The 17,599-nt window shown below is 55.9% G+C and overlaps 7 protein-coding genes across 7 annotated transcripts; 3 read left to right on the forward strand and 4 right to left on the reverse strand.

The window, feature by feature from the left end:
- Positions 1-15: 15 nt before the first annotated feature.
- IE81DRAFT_95607 (hypothetical protein) lies at positions 16-484 on the reverse strand. Its single transcript, XM_025517779.1, has one exon. It carries the CDS (start codon positions 348-350, stop codon positions 72-74), a length of 279 nt encoding a protein of 92 aa, XP_025370477.1. The 5' UTR covers positions 351-484; the 3' UTR covers positions 16-71.
- IE81DRAFT_95612 (Alpha,alpha-trehalose-phosphate synthase) lies at positions 485-2,812 on the forward strand. Its single transcript, XM_025517780.1, has 6 exons — positions 485-1,106; positions 1,197-1,597; positions 1,683-2,058; positions 2,142-2,369; positions 2,444-2,520; positions 2,592-2,812. Exons 1-6 carry the CDS (start codon positions 618-620, stop codon positions 2,764-2,766), a joined length of 1,746 nt encoding a protein of 581 aa, XP_025370478.1. The 5' UTR covers positions 485-617; the 3' UTR covers positions 2,767-2,812.
- A 3,221-nt stretch (positions 2,813-6,033) lies between these two features.
- Positions 6,034-6,437, reverse strand: IE81DRAFT_95644 (hypothetical protein). Its single transcript, XM_025517781.1, has one exon. The coding sequence runs from the start codon at positions 6,404-6,406 to the stop codon at positions 6,152-6,154; it is 255 nt and encodes an 84-aa protein (XP_025370479.1). The 5' UTR covers positions 6,407-6,437; the 3' UTR covers positions 6,034-6,151.
- Positions 6,438-6,728: 291 nt separating this feature from the next.
- On the forward strand, positions 6,729-10,370 carry IE81DRAFT_322617 (hypothetical protein). The gene has a single exon (XM_025513688.1). The coding sequence runs from the start codon at positions 7,214-7,216 to the stop codon at positions 10,175-10,177; it is 2,964 nt and encodes a 987-aa protein (XP_025370480.1). The 5' UTR covers positions 6,729-7,213; the 3' UTR covers positions 10,178-10,370.
- Positions 10,371-10,813: 443 nt separating this feature from the next.
- Positions 10,814-12,479, reverse strand: IE81DRAFT_95649 (hypothetical protein). The gene has a single exon (XM_025517782.1). The coding sequence runs from the start codon at positions 12,100-12,102 to the stop codon at positions 10,882-10,884; it is 1,221 nt and encodes a 406-aa protein (XP_025370481.1). The 5' UTR covers positions 12,103-12,479; the 3' UTR covers positions 10,814-10,881.
- A 2,504-nt stretch (positions 12,480-14,983) lies between these two features.
- On the reverse strand, positions 14,984-15,783 carry IE81DRAFT_95705 (hypothetical protein). Its single transcript, XM_025517783.1, has one exon. The coding sequence runs from the start codon at positions 15,660-15,662 to the stop codon at positions 15,111-15,113; it is 552 nt and encodes a 183-aa protein (XP_025370482.1). The 5' UTR covers positions 15,663-15,783; the 3' UTR covers positions 14,984-15,110.
- A 248-nt stretch (positions 15,784-16,031) lies between these two features.
- IE81DRAFT_288871 (ornithine decarboxylase) lies at positions 16,032-17,579 on the forward strand (the record flags this gene model as incomplete). The annotated part of the gene is made up of 2 exons (XM_025511790.1): positions 16,032-17,025; positions 17,107-17,579. 2 exons carry the CDS (start codon positions 16,032-16,034, stop codon positions 17,577-17,579), a joined length of 1,467 nt encoding a protein of 488 aa, XP_025370483.1.
- Positions 17,580-17,599: the final 20 nt, after the last annotated feature.

The raw sequence follows: 17,599 nt of genomic DNA on the forward strand, positions 1-17,599 counted from the left end.
CTGAATTCTGATGCTGTATGATAGACCTATACACAGCCCATCAACAGCCTGTATTCAAGATTCGTGATTCTTTATTGCAAAAGGGGTCGTGTCTCGTCGTCTCGAAGTCCATCATACGCCGTACCTTGCACCTCGATTGAGCACCCGTTTGCATAGCCATTGGCCAGACAGCCGTCAGTCGTGCTTCTGACCTCAGCAGTGCTCACCACCGAACCCTTGCTTGGCATCACCGCGAGGCTCAAGACTACAATTCGACTCCGGCTGGGCGTGGGGCGCAGACACGGACGCTGCCTCGCTAAGTTTGGTTGCGGAACCGACATCCAACTCGGCGCCGAAGTGGATTTCGACATCCTCGCAGCTTGCGAAACGGTGCGGGTGTGCTAAGGTTTCCTATGCGCGTCTGAGCTCGCTCACTCAAGCGCAAAGACCCTCGAGTCCCCTTTGGGTGACTTGACCGAGCATTGCAGCGTGCGAGGTCCAACAATCGTGGGCTTCACAGCGCTGCTACGAGATCCTGCCGCGGCTGTTTCTCGCTCGCACCTTCGACTAGTCCCATCGATCGCCCTCCGTTCGCAGCACCAGCCTCAGTCCGACGCGACTTCACTTGACTGTCCAGCATGGTGTCTCACAACGCGAACGCGCAATCCGATTCCGGGTCGAGGGACCGGCTAGCGACCAACTCTCGCCTGATCGTAGTGTCCAATCGCTTACCAGTGACCATCAAAGTGGATTCTTCTCAGCCCGGTGGCTACTCCTTTGCGCTCTCTTCAGGTGGTCTAGTCTCGGCTCTGTCGGGAGCAAAGAAGCGCATGTCGTTTACATGGATAGGATGGCCCGGACTGTCCGTTCCTACTCGAGAGGATGAGCTCTTCATAGAGTCCAAGTTGGAGAAGGAGTACAGCTGCAGACCGGTCTGGCTAGACCCCGACGTGGCCGACGCACATTACAATGGCTTCTCCAACAGCATCCTTTGGCCACTGTTTCACTACCACCCAGGAGAGATGAACTTCGACGAAGGCAATTGGCTGGCGTACAGAGAAGCGAACTTGAGATTTGCGGAGAGCGTCAGGGAGATTGTCAGGAAGGGAGATATGGTCTGGGTGCAGGTGAGTTGTATTGAAGTGCTCTGCCACATGCGCAAATTCACCAAAAACTCACACTCCCCGAATCACGCCACCGTTGCTGCTCACGTCAAGGACTACCACCTCATGCTTCTTCCATTGATGCTACGCACGCTGATCGAGGGCTCATCAGCACAAGGCAGCGTCTCTCAGCGAGAGTTAGAGCACGTACGGCACGGCGTTGATGGATCGTCTCACTTGGCGCATTCGTCGGGCCTTGCAGCTCCACCTGGCAGCGAAGCAGCAGAGCACTCTGCAGCCCAAGTGGCCTCGGGTCACTCTCACAGAACATCAACCACGGCTACCAACCTGAACGTTCAAAGTGGGACAACAGCCCAGGCTGTCGCTGCCATGGAAGAGGATGACGAGGATGGAGATGGCAAGGGAAGAGGTACGGCGGACGGAACCACTTCGAGGGGAAGCGTCAAAATTGGATTCTTCCTTCACACTCCGTTTCCGAGCAGCGAAATCTATAGGTACGTTGGCTGAAGAGCGCCAGTCGATGGGACACCCGCGACCCAAAGACTGACTTGTGATGCTGTTGCACTGGGCGCTTTGCAGAATTCTGCCTGTAAGACGTGAGATTCTGCTTGGCGTTCTACACTGCGATTTGGTTGGCTTCCACACGTACGACTATGCGCGGCATTTCTTGTCCTCTTGCACACGGATCTTAGGACTTCCAACAATGCCCAATGGAGCCGAATTTGAAGGCAGATACGTGCACGTCGGCACTTATCCGATCGGCATTGAGCCGGCACAATTCATCGAAGGGCTGGCAAGAGACGCGGTCAAGACTAGGATGAGGGCGCTGGAGAGACGTTTCGAAGGTGTCAAGATCATTGTGGGAGTGGATCGCCTGGACTACATCAAGGGCATTCCGCAGAAGTTGCATGCGCTCGAGACCTTTTTGCAGGAGCATCCTGAATGGGTTGGAAAAGTAAGTCAGCGCTGGGCATGCTCGGTCGTCGAAGGATCGGAGCACGTTCTCACGACGGTAGCTCGCTCTGTGTGCAACATAAGGTTGTCTTGGTGCAAGTAGCAGTCCCATCAAGACAAGACGTGGAAGAGTATCAGAACTTGAGAGCCATAATCAACGAAGCTGTAGGACGTATCAATGGCAGGTTTGGTACCGTCGAGAGCATGCCGATTCATTTCATCCATCGATCGGTAAATTTCGAAGAGCTTTGTGCTCTGTATGCTATCTCCGATGCTTGCCTCGTCACTAGCACTAGAGATGGCATGAACTTGGTGAGTGTTGGCACAATCACCCGGAACTTTGCGCGAGAACCAAATTTGACTTTGGCTGTATCTTTCTCTCAAAGGTATCCTACGAGTACATCGCTTGCCAGCAACAACGCAACGGAGTTATGATCCTTTCTGAATTTGCAGGAGCAGCTCAGTGAGTCGTGACGTCCTTTGCCCTCCTGTTTGATTGTCAAAATCTCTTATGAGTCTGTTTGCCATTCTCAGATCATTGAATGGCTCTCTCATCGTCAACCCATGGGACAAATTTGCGGTCGCAGACGCTATTCACGAAGCTCTGACAATGGCATCTGTTACACGCAAGGCCAATTTCGATAAATTGAGCAGATATGTCAACAAGCACACAGCTAGCTGGTGGGGTACAAGTTTCGTCGCCGAGTGAGTACTAGAGCGCTCGGATGTGGGGAAAAGGAAAGAGCATCCTATCTGCAATTTGGCTGAACTCCGCTGCGCTGTCGCTTCCCACAGCTTGAACCGGATCGAGATAGGAAAGCTTGGAACAGAGACTACAGGAGATGATCTGGTCGAGGTACTAGCGCCTGGTCCTTGATTGCACACCAGCGATGGCACATAACACTCAATCATCCAACCTGCTGCGGTCTTTCTTCGCTCACGAGCTTTCATAGATAGATCTGTGAAGCCGTCACAATTCAGGAGAAATGCCCATGAATGTGATAGTCTATCCTAACGATATGTTCGCGTCGCGGGATGAAATTGTCCGACTGGCTCCCAAGTGTCTCTTATCGTCCTCGCCAGCATCTTGTGTGAAGCTGACAGTGACGTGCTGACTCGACTTGGCTGGTATTTCTGGATTAATTGATGAGTCTTTCGCGCACAATCATGTCACAATAGCGAGGCTTCGTGTTCACTGCGCGCCTCCGGTCACGTTGGCATCTCGGAGATGCGTGGGTCTTGGCGTCGAGCCTTGCTACACAAGCGCGCAACGTTTTCCTCCCTTGTTGTCTTTACGCTTTTGCTCGTTGTTGACTCTGAAGGTGAAGCATCTGATCCGTAATTTTTATAGGTAATCGAACTTGCATGGTCCTGCTGGTTGAGCGCTGCAGCCCGTCATGAAGGGGTGATCACTTTTGATTTCCATGTGCGCTGAGGCCTCAGTCCCCACAAACAGCTTGCTGACCCGGCGATGCTGTCGTGAATTCAGACGTGCGAGCAAGGTGCCGCCAAGATCTTGATGTGCCAAGCAAGATCTGCTGTTGCGACCCAAGTTGTGAGTCGGAGCTCGACACGAATCGTGATTTACACGGACTCCTTGACAACGAGCGAAGGAACATGTCAAGACTCGACGCGAGGTTTGCGTTCCGATGGCCGGCTCGCGTAGCAGTGCAAAGAAGGATTCATTCCGATCGCCCAGAGTCAAGCCAGAAAGCAACTCGGCCACCAGTAGATACAGGGACAAAGCGATTCGTGATTTTAATCGCTCCTCCCCCTCTGTCTACGATCTCGATTGAGTTGTCATTCCTTCAAAGTCGCTGTGGGCTGCGATTGCTGCGGTGCAAAGGATGCTACAGAGCAAGCATCACGATTATGTAATTCGTGCGCATGGTGCCGCAAGGCTCCATGTGCAGTCGTGAGTGCACGTCCGAGAGCTTGGCATCGGGCGGCGAGCCACTTCGCGACATCGACAGAATCTTCTGCCAAATGTGCCGTCCGCGCCAAGCCTACCTACCGATGCACGATTTGAGCCCGAGGGTCCAACACGAGATTCGCCCTTCTTCGATCAGTGTGAGGGATCGGCCAAGAGCTGAGCTTGCTTGCCTGCAACTTCGGCGTCGCGAGCATGTTTAGAGAGCGAATGGCGACGTACGTGCCAAGAGCCAGCAGATTCACAACCACATTTCATCCATTCACGATTGCGCGACAGGAGTCATGAGGCCTTACCTGGCATGGACAAAGCAGCATCACGATCGAGGAGCGGGTCGCGAAGGCTTTGTCTGCATCCCGCAGCGAGGTTGGTCTGACCCGCGACCGACGACGACCTCCATCGTCGATTCACAATCACAAATCGAATCTGGGCCTCTCCAATGCAGACTCATTTGCTCAGGACGCACCGCGCCTCCGCGCAACACATTCTAGGCTGCCTGATCTGACTCTAACGATTGAAAAGGGCTCGCAACTGCATGGTCGTGATTCAACAAGCAAGATTCTAAAGATCTTGAGATCCATGTGCGTGTAGGGCACTCAGACTCGGCACGGCGCGCGTGGTCCAACGAGCTTGGCGTGCTTAAAGTGAGAGAGGAGCATTCCACCCGCTCGGGTGCTTAAAGGACGTGTGTGGGATGTCCTTCGACATTCACATTTGCGCGACGTTGATCGTGAATCGTGAATGCCTCCATCGTTCGTCCCAATCCACGAATGCGGGGGCAGACAGCCGCTGACGAGATTGCGTCAAAGGAGGGATGTGGTTCAAGACTCGTGATTCACGATTGCGATAGATAGGCAGCGCGTGTGGGGCTGCTTTGAGTGCTTCCCCACCCCGCTATCGGCGCGTCTTTCCATCCGCGCGCGCACCGCAACAGCACGAGCTGAGCTATAGCTGCTACAAGCTTTCAAATGAACCCACGCAGGCCCCGCATGGCGCCAGCAGCAGCAGCAGCAGTGGCCAGTGCATGGTAATTAAGTCTGAGTGACGCCACATGAGGCGCACCGCGGTGCCCCAATCACGAATCGTGGATGCCAGGATTCTGCAGTGGTTGACAGGCCTCTACTCAGACTCTTGACTCGCCGTCGTGATCGTGTGTGTCGTCATTCACATTCACGCAGACAACAGCGTCGCGGAAGCTCGTGTCCGATTCAGGCGGGCCGTGCATGTTTCTAGGGAGCGAGATGAAGGTTGATATATGGCGCTCACCCGTCTGCGCATGCAGAAATGCACAATCGTGAATACGACAAAGGACATAGGACATTGGACATAGGACATAGGACGCCATCATTCAAAAATTGCATGCTCGGCGCGTTGAAGATTCGAGGTCAAAAGTGGAGTCCGGCTTGCTATACTTGCCTACTCTGACTATTACTCTGACTCTACTACTACTATCCGTGAATTCAGATGCAAAGCGTGCTGCTGCATATATTGCTAATCTTGAATGCTGCTCTGCCTATCGTTATACCTAAACGCAACGGCAGGCTCGCGATATGTGCATGGAGCTCATACAACCGACTCAATCACACAGTCAATAATAAAGTAAATCTTTCGATTTTCATTCACGCGCCCACATGCCCGCGCAGGGTGCCGCTGCATCCAGTGGCCGGCAAGTTCGTCAGAGATCATCAACGAGGACCTCTATCCGAGTCTCGAGGAAAGCAATTCTCTCGATCGGTGTATCGTGCCTCTAACCATCGTCACGAGTGCCGTTCGTGGGGCAGCATCCAGCTGCCGTCGGATAGCGCCCTATCTGCACCTTCTGGGGCAAGCGTCGCGAGTGGGTAATAATAGCAATGAAGTGATCTCCTCATCCGTGCAGCAAATCAACATCAAACGCGTCGGGCGGGTCTTTTTCGACGAATGCGGAGATCCAAGCCACGACTTTGGAGAGCGATGACACAGCAGAGAAGTCTGGCCTGCGCAGATCAGGCCAGAATGGTTCATTCACAGGCAAGCTACCCACGAGCTTGACCAGAGCTTTACAAGGTCCGCGCGCGCGTCCATCGGTATGTACGGACCCTACGCTTCGGCTCACGAGCCTCGGTGGGTTGCTCATGCACCCACGACACACAACAGGCACTTTTGAGTTGTGAGTTGTGAAGTGCTAACGCACGCATGAAGGGTGCGGATACAGTAGATGACCCCAGCTGTGCCTTTCGGCCTTGGTGTTGGCTTGGCTTGCAGTAGCATCATCTCGATCTCTACATTCAGCAGCAGTAGCAGCAGCAGCTAACGGGTGCGCAAAGCCGAGTGCGGCGGCGCAACGGAGAGGCGCACCGTGATGACGCCAAGCTGTGTGCGGCGGCTTCCCGCAGCCATATATACTGTACATGTACCGTAAGTGGCCGCTCGCACTCATGAGTCACGACTGCGATGTTGTACCGGTGAGGCAGGTGTACTGTAGACCTGCAGCAGCACCCCGCGCGCGCGCCTCCTGCTTTTTTCGATCATCAGCATATCAAATTCAAGATTGCATGCATCCACACGACGCGCCGAGGCGCCGCACGCGGCGTACGGCTGCTGTACGGTATGACGCCTGATGCGCGCGCTTGTTGGTCTGCCTGTCTTGTCATTCGATTTCTGATCCCGTGGTTGAGTCTGCTGCGAGAAAGGGGGGATGATGCATCGTGTCAGCCAGCATACGGCAGAGCCAAGGCGCCGATTTCTGGGAGAACTGCCCTCGTATGGATGGGTGTATACATGATGCCCCCAGCTTTGCTTACCCACCCACCTCTACATCTCTGATACCACACTCGCGATTGTGCCTTTTGAAACGGGCCGCTGTGCCCCGATGAAGGGAAAGAACTCAATCCCTGCTAATGCTCCAGCTGCGCCTCTTTACCTCGTCGCACGACCAGTCGGCCCAGATCCAACTTTTCAGCACCTCGGTATTGCAAAAAGCTTTCACTCACACCGAATCTGGCCAAAGTATCGTCGATTCTACCTCCTTCTCGAATTCCTCACACCAGCGCGCTTCCATCATCCGCTTCGTCTCACTATCTGCATCTCTGACTGTGCTGGGCCCCAGTGACGCCCCCCTCCCCCGATCTGTCGCTGCTGCGATCGTTGGAAAATACGTGTTCTGTCCGCTGGCGGTCCTTGGCAGACACTGCGGGTATACTGCCACCAGCAGCCTTAGCAAGGTCAGCGGACAACACGCGCCGTGATGCTATCTACGTCGCCGGGAAGCATCTGGCAAGGGGAAGATCCGAGCGCTTCCTCCAGTTCAGTCTCGTCTCACGACACTCTTCGTGCTCATTTGGAAGAGCGCTCGTGCCGGCTTGGCTCGTCATCGAGCTCCTCGCTTTCTTCCTCTGCCTCTCCGTCTTCACCACTGTCGCCAGTCGCTGAAGGCAGCAGCGGCCCAAAGATTGGCGCGCAACTTCTGCCAGCCTCTAGAAGACCCCGCAGGCTCGCTAGGCATTCTCGGCCGTCTAGCGCAACATCTGAAGCGTCTCAGGCCTCGCCTGTGCCGTCGGACCAGGAAGCGATGACATCAAGTGCCAGCAAGGAAAACGCGACCCCACCTACCAGCGGCTTGCAGTTGTTCAACTTGCCTCTCTTCGTCAGTTGCGAGCCTGGCGCAATCCGGCAGGATCACCACCTCGCACCGGGTCTCGAGGAGGCATCGAAGCCGAGCCCTCCCGTCAAGGCCCAGCGAGCCAGCAGCTTGCGCGATTCTCCGCATTCATCTCACTCGCCCAAATTAGGCGGCGCCGCTCAAGTGTCTGCAGCGCGGAGTCGGTCGTTGCGCGTGGCTTTGCCAGCTAGTTTGAGCGCGGAGCATGCAAGCACGTTTGCTTCGCAGTACCACAGTCCAGGAAGGTCAGATAGAACCTTGCCGTACTCCATTTCGCGCGAGAGCTCGGAGGAGAGCGAGGTGTCCTCAGGTGCATACAAAGCTAGAGAACTCAACAACGACTGGTTGCAAAGCTCGCGGAGATGGTCGTCCTCCATCTCTCACTCTCGGTCCGCAAAGATGTTCAAGCAAGCTGCTTCGCCTTATCTCAGAGCAGGGTTGGAAGAGTTGAAGAGCATCTTCGACGTCGACTCCGACCCAGTACCGTCCAGCCCGTTTGAGGATGACGATGAAGAGGATACTGCGCACGAGAGCGACGCAGAAGATGGTAGGAGTGGAGGCACCTTTTCAGAGATTGAGAGCGGCGAAGGAGGTCGGAGAGAGGGCAGCTCAGCATCCAGCGCATCTAGAGCTAGTAATTTGAGGAGACTCCTTAGAGGGACCTCCGCGACGAAGCGTCACGGGAGCTCCGCCAGGCGAGACGGATCGAGGAGTCCCCGCTTCTCGCCGAGCGGCTTGAGCTCTCATGTGGACAGCTCAAGCATACTGCCGACTTCGATCCATTCTTCTGGAGGTCAAAGTGAACTCAGGATCAGTGCAACCTCTTCGAGTCCCAGACAGCCAACCACCCCTTTGCAACCTAAGCTGTTGCAGAGCTCCCGCCGTGAACCCGCCACGGCCGCGTCCTCTCTGGGTCTCACGGCCGGCGAGGAGGAGAATGTCTCTCACAGTGCTGCCTCGCCGCATACGATCTCGTCAGAGAAGGCCAGCTTGAACCCACTGCCAGGCCGAGCTGCAGCATCGGATGATGTCCTGCTAGCAATTCCTCATTCCGAGAAAAGCGCTAGGCCTTCATTGCTCGACGATGCCGATGTTCGTGGACGCCAAGTGGCAATCGGTTTGGCTCTGATAGCCATCGGCATGGTCTCTGCTTGTGCGTTCGGGGAGCGCTTCTACAACGATACCTTCTCCGCCAGTCTCCTCATCTTCTTCCTGGTGCAACCAGCATTCGCGCTCCTGGGACTGGCGGCACTTCTGGCTCGAAGGCGAGCCGTCATGGATTTGTTCTCGAGAGCTATGCGGGCGCATGTGCTGCTTCAAGGCATCATTGCCCTGCTTGCCTTTTTGGATCTGTCAGCCTCTGCGTCTTATGTGCGAAAGGGAGCTTTTGGAGGAGCGCACTTTTGGGTCATGGAGCTCATTCCTTCCATGCAGTCGAAATTTGGCCCATGGTCCTCGATCTGGGATGCTAGCACCGCGCCGGCCGCAGCTTTACTCTCGGAGGCAGCGCACGCCTCACAAGGCGAAGCTCAACTGCACGCGCACGACACTTCCGTAGGCTCCCTTTCTTCCAGATTGACCCATTTCATCATCTTTCTGGCCCAAGCTGCTGTTCCATTGGTCCTCGCGCTTTGGGCTCAATTCCACTTGGCAAGAGCGCTAGGGCTTTTGGCCAGATCTCCCACCCTCAGGCGAAGCGGATCCGTTCGCGGACCCAGTCGACGCACCAGCATCAAGCAAAGACCTTCTTCGCACGGGGCCAGGAGCAAGAGACAAGCGTCTCACGTTGCTGAGGAAGGCATTCCTCCCGTGCCCGCGTTCGATGTTACGGAGCTTGCTTCACGCCTGCAGAGAATCGATGCAGCCGCCGCATCAAAGAGCGGACGAGCTTCAAGTCTAGAATACGGGCGAGGGGCCGGCACACCTCAGTCTCGACTCGGTCAGCAGACCCCGAGGGCATCTGCTACTTTGCCAGCTATGCCCAACGCTCGCTCTCAAAGGGTTTCCCTTTTGGCCTCTCCTGCCCTTGGGCAAGGCTTCACGTATGGGCTTGGACAAACCACTCCAGACGTGAGCTCAGGCGCGTCGGCGACGACAACCAAGGATGCTCAGCCCACTTCGCCACGCAACCGAACCTGGTCTCACAGAAATCTTTCGCCGTTGTCTGCTTCGCCGCACGCAGTGCCGGCTGGCGCGCCCGGGGTGGCTGTGTCGCCACGTCTCAAGACCGCCAAGATCAATCACCACGATGGGGCGATGGCGCCCAGAGCTGAGGAGGTTGGTCTCTCCACCAGCCCTCGCAATATGCAAGGCATCTCTCGCACAGCAACCCACAGGAGGCGCCCGGACGAAGAGCGCCCCAATCGATCCTTGTCCCAACAAGTTGTGATCTCCGACGAGACCAAAGCTCTACTCGGCATGGCTCAAGGAGAGTGTCAGCATGGCATGGCCAATTCGTCATCAGATCCAGGCTTCGGTGTCAGCCCATCGGACGTCGCTCGAAATGCTCATCACTCGCCCTCCAGACACAGCGAGACCCCGCACACCTAAGTCGCCATTCCTCGTTTCTACATTCAAGCTTTTCGTTCCGGCCCAATGCGCTACCATCGCATCAGTATTTGTATTTCCGCCCTGCCAGAGCGTACTTTGCACAGAATCCCCACAATAGTCACGCTTCCCGTTCTTTCATATACGCAAACAACCATCACATCAAATCTGTTTCGCTGAAGCAATCTATTCCATGTTTCATTCGCGTAATGCACATTCACAATTGTCTGCGACTGGAACAGTGCAACCAACGCCTAGGGTCCATGTGCATGTGAGTGAGGTGCACTCTCCCGCGAGGTCGAAGACGCGCCGGTGAATGCTCTCTCTAGACTGGACGGACGACGGATGCGCTCAGAGCCGGCTAGACGACTGGTCAATGGCATCCGAAAAGCCCATGGAAGTTGATGTCGCTGCAAGCACCAGAGACCTTGACGCCATGGGCTGGCCGGGACAGCTGCCTGCGGCGCGAAGATGCAAGAGCGCAACTCACGCCGTCTCCTACATGCTGAGCGCAGTCTCTGAGAACGATTCTCGTTGCTCACGCGGCGAATTCACGAGCCACAGCTTGTGAAGCAGTTGACCCTTTCGAAGGACAGCGCGTAGAGCATCGGACTTGAGCGCCGCGAACCTGAGAAGGTCGGGGAGACGCCACTGCTTTGGCGTGCCATTGACGAGCAGCGATTGCATCGATGATGAAGCGACGCTCATCATCTTTTCCACATGTCCTTCAAGCTCCTCTGTTTGGGGTCGGGTTCGCCCAAGCGACCGCGGCCTGCCCGAGTGGTCCGCGCCTGTTCATGGAGGTGTGACGTATCGTTGGTCCTCTGCAGTACCAACTTGCATCTTTTGGCTAGCTCAGACAACGCAGCAGGTATTGATGTTGAAGTCGAGGTCGTAGCAGGCATCAGAGGATCTTCGTCGCGGCCTATCGAGCCTGTCATGATCTCTTGACGGACGAGCGTGTACAGAGCCGTATTGTCCGCAAAAGGTACGGACATTTGGTTGCCTGCTGGCATGCACAATTTGAAAAAGCTGGAAATGAAGAGACCGTGCGTGACCACTACGAGATGTCGACGTGGCATGACTGCAAGGTCTGGAAAAGGCTGGCTCATAGAGGCGATGCTGGGCTTTGGAAGCGCGGCTGCCGTTGGACCGGAGGAGGTGTGCAAAGGCAGGGGCTGCCAGGCGCTGATAGGCTTGGATTCCATGCAGGATTCCTCTTGCTTCTCGTCTATTTGCTTTCCCGTGCTTTTGCTGCTGCTGCTCTTTAAAAAATTGTGCGGCGCAGAGAAAGCATAGCTCGTTCTTGACTCAACTCGACCGATAGTCGCTCCTTCATTCTTAGCCTTTTTGCTTTCGTTGCCCTCATTCCCCCGGCCCAGCGTCCTTTTACCGGCGGTGTTGCTCTCGAGTTGGCGCAGCTCCGCCCTGCTCATCAGCCATTTCGCTTCCATCTGCACCCTGCGCATCCACGCGTCGTTGGACTCTCCTCGGCCAATGCCTTTTGGAAAGCCGTTCTGATGAAAGCCTCTCCGAGTGCATTCTCTGAAGCCAAAATCCCTTTCTTGCAACGCGCTTCGAGCGCTTATGCTCAACCTTTTACCGCAAGCAGCAGCATCAGCAGGCTCGGCAGAAGTGAGGATGTGTCTACGCATCGCATCGTGCACGACCTGAGCTGTCCTGCTCGTGCGTCCGAGCGGAGAGTGATAAATTTCCACGCAATCCCCGCGGAGCAAGGCTTCGTACAGCTGCTTCCAGAGGCTGCAGTCGCCAAGGCATTCCAGTTGAGATTCTCCAAGTGGAGACAATGGAGAGTCTGTGCTCCCTTGAAGCACGTGCGCCACATTCGCAACCGTTTGCGCGTGACGTATCAGCGTCAGCGTTCCACCAACGCCCAGAGGAGACGTGTTTGCGGCTGCGGTCGACATAATGACACCACGCAACGGCTGCGCGGTATGGCAATGGGCGATGCGTTTCCTGCCCTTCTCTCCTCGCTCCCCTTGGTAGCCTAGGATGCTTGCATGAAGTCGCCCTTATCAAACCTGTATAGACAGCTCGCTACTCAGACTCTTCCTTCATCTTTCGTGCTCTCTACAGATGCACCGAACTCATCACGTGCTCAGACCAATTCGTGAGACACTGTCCGCGATGAGGCAGCCCGAAGATGTCGTAGTGCTTGTGGCTTATAAGCGGATTGACTCAGCACTGGACTCTTGACTCCAGCGTGCTTGCCTACAGACTTATCGTGTTGAAGGTTGTGTTGTTGCATCATGAGTCAGCTGATGATGGTGGCATGCGAGCTTGTTCGGATCATAAACAAGTGGTCACAAATCAATTTATAAAGATCAGCAATCAAGCTAGGAGTTTGAGTCCGATTGAGGCGTCGGAGTCAAGAGTGTAAATCAAGAAGAACTTCGAATTTATGATTAATCGACGATTTGAATTCAGGATTCTTGATTTGGCAACTTTCCACTCACCACGTGACTTTACAGAATTTGATTTTCTTCTCGCGGCGATCGCGGCAGCATGACACAGACCTACATGCAGCATCAGCCATCGCGCGTGCTGCTGGTAAAGTGCCAAAGAGGTTTTGCTGTGCGCAGCCACACGACCCGTGAAGCCTTGGCGCTGTGGCTGCGCCCGAGCAGAAACCCGGGCATCGATCGCGCATCAACAGCAGCGCGCGGCTGGCCATAGCTGCTGCTCGATCAGAATTCCGTGCGTGCGTGTCGAGGCGTGTGCCTCTTCGCGCGGGCGTCGCCCCCTCGCTTAGGCGCCGCAGCTCGATCGAGACGTTCAAGATTCCTGACTCAAACCTCGTCGATCACTCCCAGCTCGTTCCGAGACTCGTTAGACTGCAAAGACTCACCGGTGTATCACATCGCCCAGCAACGCTCTTGGTCGATCGTGCGTCGCAAAGCCTCGCACACAACTCGTGACCATTGATTAGCAGAGGTTGCACAGGAAAGCCGGAGCAGGCTTGTATTCTGCATCGGCACCTCGAACGTCAGTGCCTACCTTCACGATTCGCATTCTCAGTCTAAAGTCAACATCATCATCGTCTGCTCCATACCGTGATCCAATACCGTCGGCCAAATAATCATCGATAACGCATACAAACCTTCGCGTCACTATCGCAACAGTCTCTAGTCGGTGCTCTCAGTCCCGTCTCGGCGTAAAAAAAAGTCCGCAAGGGCACACTCTGATCTCGCCACATCTCCCACCACATCTTTGCCCGTCATTCCTCCTCAACAATCTCTCGACTTTCGTTTCGGCGCCGTTCAGGCTTTCCTCTCGGTAGACTCTTTGTGAGTGGCGGTCTAGCCGGGCTGATGGGTTGTTCGGGAGCGTGCGAGCGCGCGATGAATCGAGTGGGTGAAGGAGATGAGATGACGCAGCGGAGAAGGGAGGACTGAACACATGCGGTCAGGAGCACTCGCAATGAACAGGTCACGAATACGCCTTTGAGTCCGTGCAGCCCTTGCTGTCTGGCAAGTCGTGAGAGGAAAAGGGAGGGGCGTGGCTTCGCAAGCAAAGGGGAGCTTGCATTCTGGTCGGATAGACGACGATGTTGCATCTCTACGCACCTCTTTCGCGAAAATGTGGCCTCATTCGCACTAAACTGCGACATCTAGTCCCCCTGCAAGCGCTCATGCCGATACTGACATTGAATGGTCTTTCTCTCTTGTCCACGGCAGGCCCGGCTAATCAGATCGGTAGTCGCGTTCCGCAGATACACATTCCATCAAATACCTTTGCAGCGCTCAGCATCAGGCCGCCGTGCGTCCCAACTGACGCTGGCGACCCATTCGCACCGGCTCGCGCTCTGCCTTGCTCTTTCTTAGCTCGTCATCTTTCTCGTGAGTAGCGTCAAGGGCTGCGATAGGGTGGGGATTTGTGGGACGGGATCAATTCCAAGCGCCAGTTGCGGCCGCTTGGTGCGAGGCTGCCTTGGCACGGGCATCGTAGATGCGCTTCAGGAGTGGGGTGACGTGCTAAGAGGTGCACTTCGAAGTTTTGACTCGATGATGTGCTTTTGGTGAGCGCGGCAAAGGTGCCGTTTCAGCGTTGGTGCAAGGTCTCCATTACATGTGGCCAATCTACGCAAGAAATTGTGCCGCGATTATCGGAAGCACATTGCTACTTGACGCACAAACGTCATTTCCCACACTCTGCACTTGCAACGACGTCTTCGGCTTCGTAAAGCGTTTGCCGGCCGCCGTGCCGCGGGTATGACAGTCATACCTCGCCACAGAGCGCGCCTGACGCCTGCGAACCGGCGTATCTGATAGATCCAAGCGGATACCCTTCATCAGCGCGTATTGATGCCGCCGAGTGGTCACGACGAATGGAGTGAAGATCACCCCTTTATGGAAACGGAGGAAGAGAATCCGCCGCAGAGCATGCAGGGGTTCAAGGGTCGGCCAATTTATGTACGCGGCGGTGATGAACGTATTCGCTGGAGGAATGCGTGGTGGGCATTATGTTACGTGGCCGTCACCCCGGGTCTTCGGCTTCCTTAGTTGTCATTTGCGCACGAAAGTCGAGCAAGTCTCACCGAGGATGCCGAACTTCGGCGCCTCGCTCCTCGGGGCGAAGCCAGTAATCTCCATCCTGCGAGAGATTTTGGGCTTTAGACACCGCAATTTCAGATCTCAAGGGCCACACGCCGATCCGGAGTAGCCGCTGCAGAGGGGTGAGGGCGCCCTTCACTGACAGCAGCAGGGTTTCTTCGCGCCAGCTGCTGCCATATGCGAGATCTTGCAGATTCGTGATTGCATTTCGCCGGCTAGCTGCAACGCGTGTCACAGCGAGTCAAGCAGCAACTAGCAGCCACGCGCGCGCGCTCGCGCGCCATCGCAACGCGATGTGACCTTCGGAACCGCGCTAGCGCAATTAGAGCCGGCGGCTCACTCTTCGCCCCTCGCCCAAGCAACTACCCTTTGCCCGAGCCCTCGACCCATTGCGCAACCGTCCGCCGTTTGTTGCGCATATGCTGTTTCATTCCGGCATCCCGCATGTGTTGCGGGCGGGGTCCGCGCGTAAATGATCGACAACGTCTTTCTGAGACTTGCTGTGAACTCATCGTTTGCACGCGCGGTTGCGCACCATGCGTTTCCGCTCTCTGCACCCGCGCTCGCCATCTGCCCCTTCGCTGCTGTTTGGATGATGCAATTTCTGACCGACCTTCTTTCCGTTCCACTACCTTTCCACCCCACGTTTGGCCTGTGCCGACTTGTTGCATGGATACCACTGCACCCCGCCTCTTGGGCTGGCGGTGCTGCGGATACTGGTCGCCCTTCACCCTGCATCTGGCATTCCTCTTGAACCTACCGCGCGACCCTTCCCCTCCCTCTCGATTTGGAAACGATGGAATCGTTGCACGGCCTAACGCACTTCTCCGTTGTGCCGTCCTTACCTGCGCATTCTCATTGCTCGCCCTCGGCCCATTTCTGCGACTCTTTGATTCTCCCTGCATCGTCGGCATGCGGTCATTCACAAGATCAGAGCGACCTTCGTCGACAGCGCCAGCTTTACCAGCTGCGACTGGTCCACGTCGCCAGATTGCCTCGTGTGAGTGTCGGGGTGGGCACGTTCCACACGTTCGTACTCATATGGACTGCTCCAACGTCAAAGTCATAAAGCTGACAATTCGTTTCTCTCGACACCCCAATTTTGCCCCACCGCCGTTGATCATCTTGTTCTTCCTTTGCAACTTGACCTCTGAACCTCCAACACGTCCACCATTTTGGAAATGACCGCGATCGTCGCACCACCTCCCGCCCCCACCAGCTCCTACCGCTACTCACCAAACTTGTACGAGAGCCGCACAGTGCACAACGCCTCGTCAAGCCAGATGACACGACCCGACACACCACCGGCGGACTACCCGTCCCCGCTCCTCCGCGCTAGCGATGCATCAGCATCTCGACCTCTGATCAAATCATTTGGAGGTTCATGCGGCAAGCCCGTCTTTGCCGGCAGCGTTGATGAGCAATTGAAGGATGTGCTCAATCGCATCGATATCGACGAATGCGAAGCGAACGGCGAAAATGCTTTCTTCGTTGCAGATCTCGCCGAAGTCTACAGGCAGCACATTCGATGGCAGCGGGCGCTGCCTCGCGTCATCCCGTTCTACGCCGTCAAGTGCAACCCCGACCCTTACGTTCTGCGTCTTCTCGCCGCGCTCGGCACTGGCTTCGACTGCGCTTCCAACGGCGAGATTCAAAATGTGCTCGATCTGGGCGTGTCGCCGTCACGCATCATCTACGCCAACCCCTGCAAAGCGGCCTCTTTTGTCCGCAACGCTCGTGATCAGGGCATTTCCCTCACGACGTTTGACAATACCGACGAGCTTGTCAAGATGAAGCGCTTCCACCCACAATGCAAGCTCGTCGTCCGCATCCTCACCGACGACAGCAAGAGCGTCTGCCAGCTGGGCCTCAAATTTGGCGCCCCCCTCGACAACGTCCCGCGCTTGTTGGCAAAAGCACGAGAGCTTGAATTGGACGTCGTCGGCGTGAGCTTCCACGTCGGTTCTGGTTGCTACGACCCGCTTGCCTTCAAAGATGCTGTTCACCGTGCTCGCCAGGCATTCGACATGGGCGCGAAGGCTGGCTACCAGTTCGATCTCCTTGACCTCGGAGGCGGCTATGCGCATGACAATTTCGATCGCATTGCGAGCGTACTCGGCCCTGCTATCGACGAATACTTTCCAGATCGCGATTTTGCACCTGGTGGTCGCCTTGTCGACCGTACTCGACACGGCCTTCGCATCATTGCGGAGCCTGGGCGGTACTACGTCCAAAAGGCTTTCGTCCTTGCAGCGAACATTATCGCTCGCAGAGAGAGTCACGTGGATTCGGAAAATATCGATGAAGCAGTCGCTGCTGGCGACGAGATCGATGAGAGACCGCCGCCTGTTACGCCAGCTGCTCCTCCGCCAAGTGAAGCGGCCGAAGATGTCAAGCCTGCCGTCATGTACTACCAAAATGACGGCATGTACGGCGCCTTCAACTGCATCTTGTTCGACCACGCCACGGTGCATCCAAAGGTGCTAACGATGCAGCAAAGGTACGCGTACGAGCCCGCTGTCGACGCTCCTGGTGTGGCTGATTTACCGCACTCGGCGAGCGAAGAGGAACGACAAAGATGGACGCTGCAACCGTGCAGCGTTTGGGGACCTACCTGCGACTCGATCGACTGTGTCAGGTCCATCGCGCACCTTCCCAAGGGACTCGAAGTGGGCGACTGGCTCGTCTACGAAGAGATGGGCGCTTACACCATCTGCGCCGCTTCTTCGTTCAACGGCTTGCGCCAATCCGAAGTGCGATACACGGTCGGATGGGGTCCGGATGCGGACAGGGTGCAGCAGCTATTGCTCGATAGCGCCCAATCGCTCTGAGCCATGAGGTCTCGAACGCA

Source organism: Ceraceosorus guamensis, assembly GCF_003144195.1.
Source record: "Ceraceosorus guamensis strain MCA 4658 unplaced genomic scaffold IE81scaffold_21, whole genome shotgun sequence".
Taxonomy (NCBI): Eukaryota; Fungi; Basidiomycota; class Exobasidiomycetes; order Ceraceosorales; family Ceraceosoraceae; genus Ceraceosorus; species Ceraceosorus guamensis.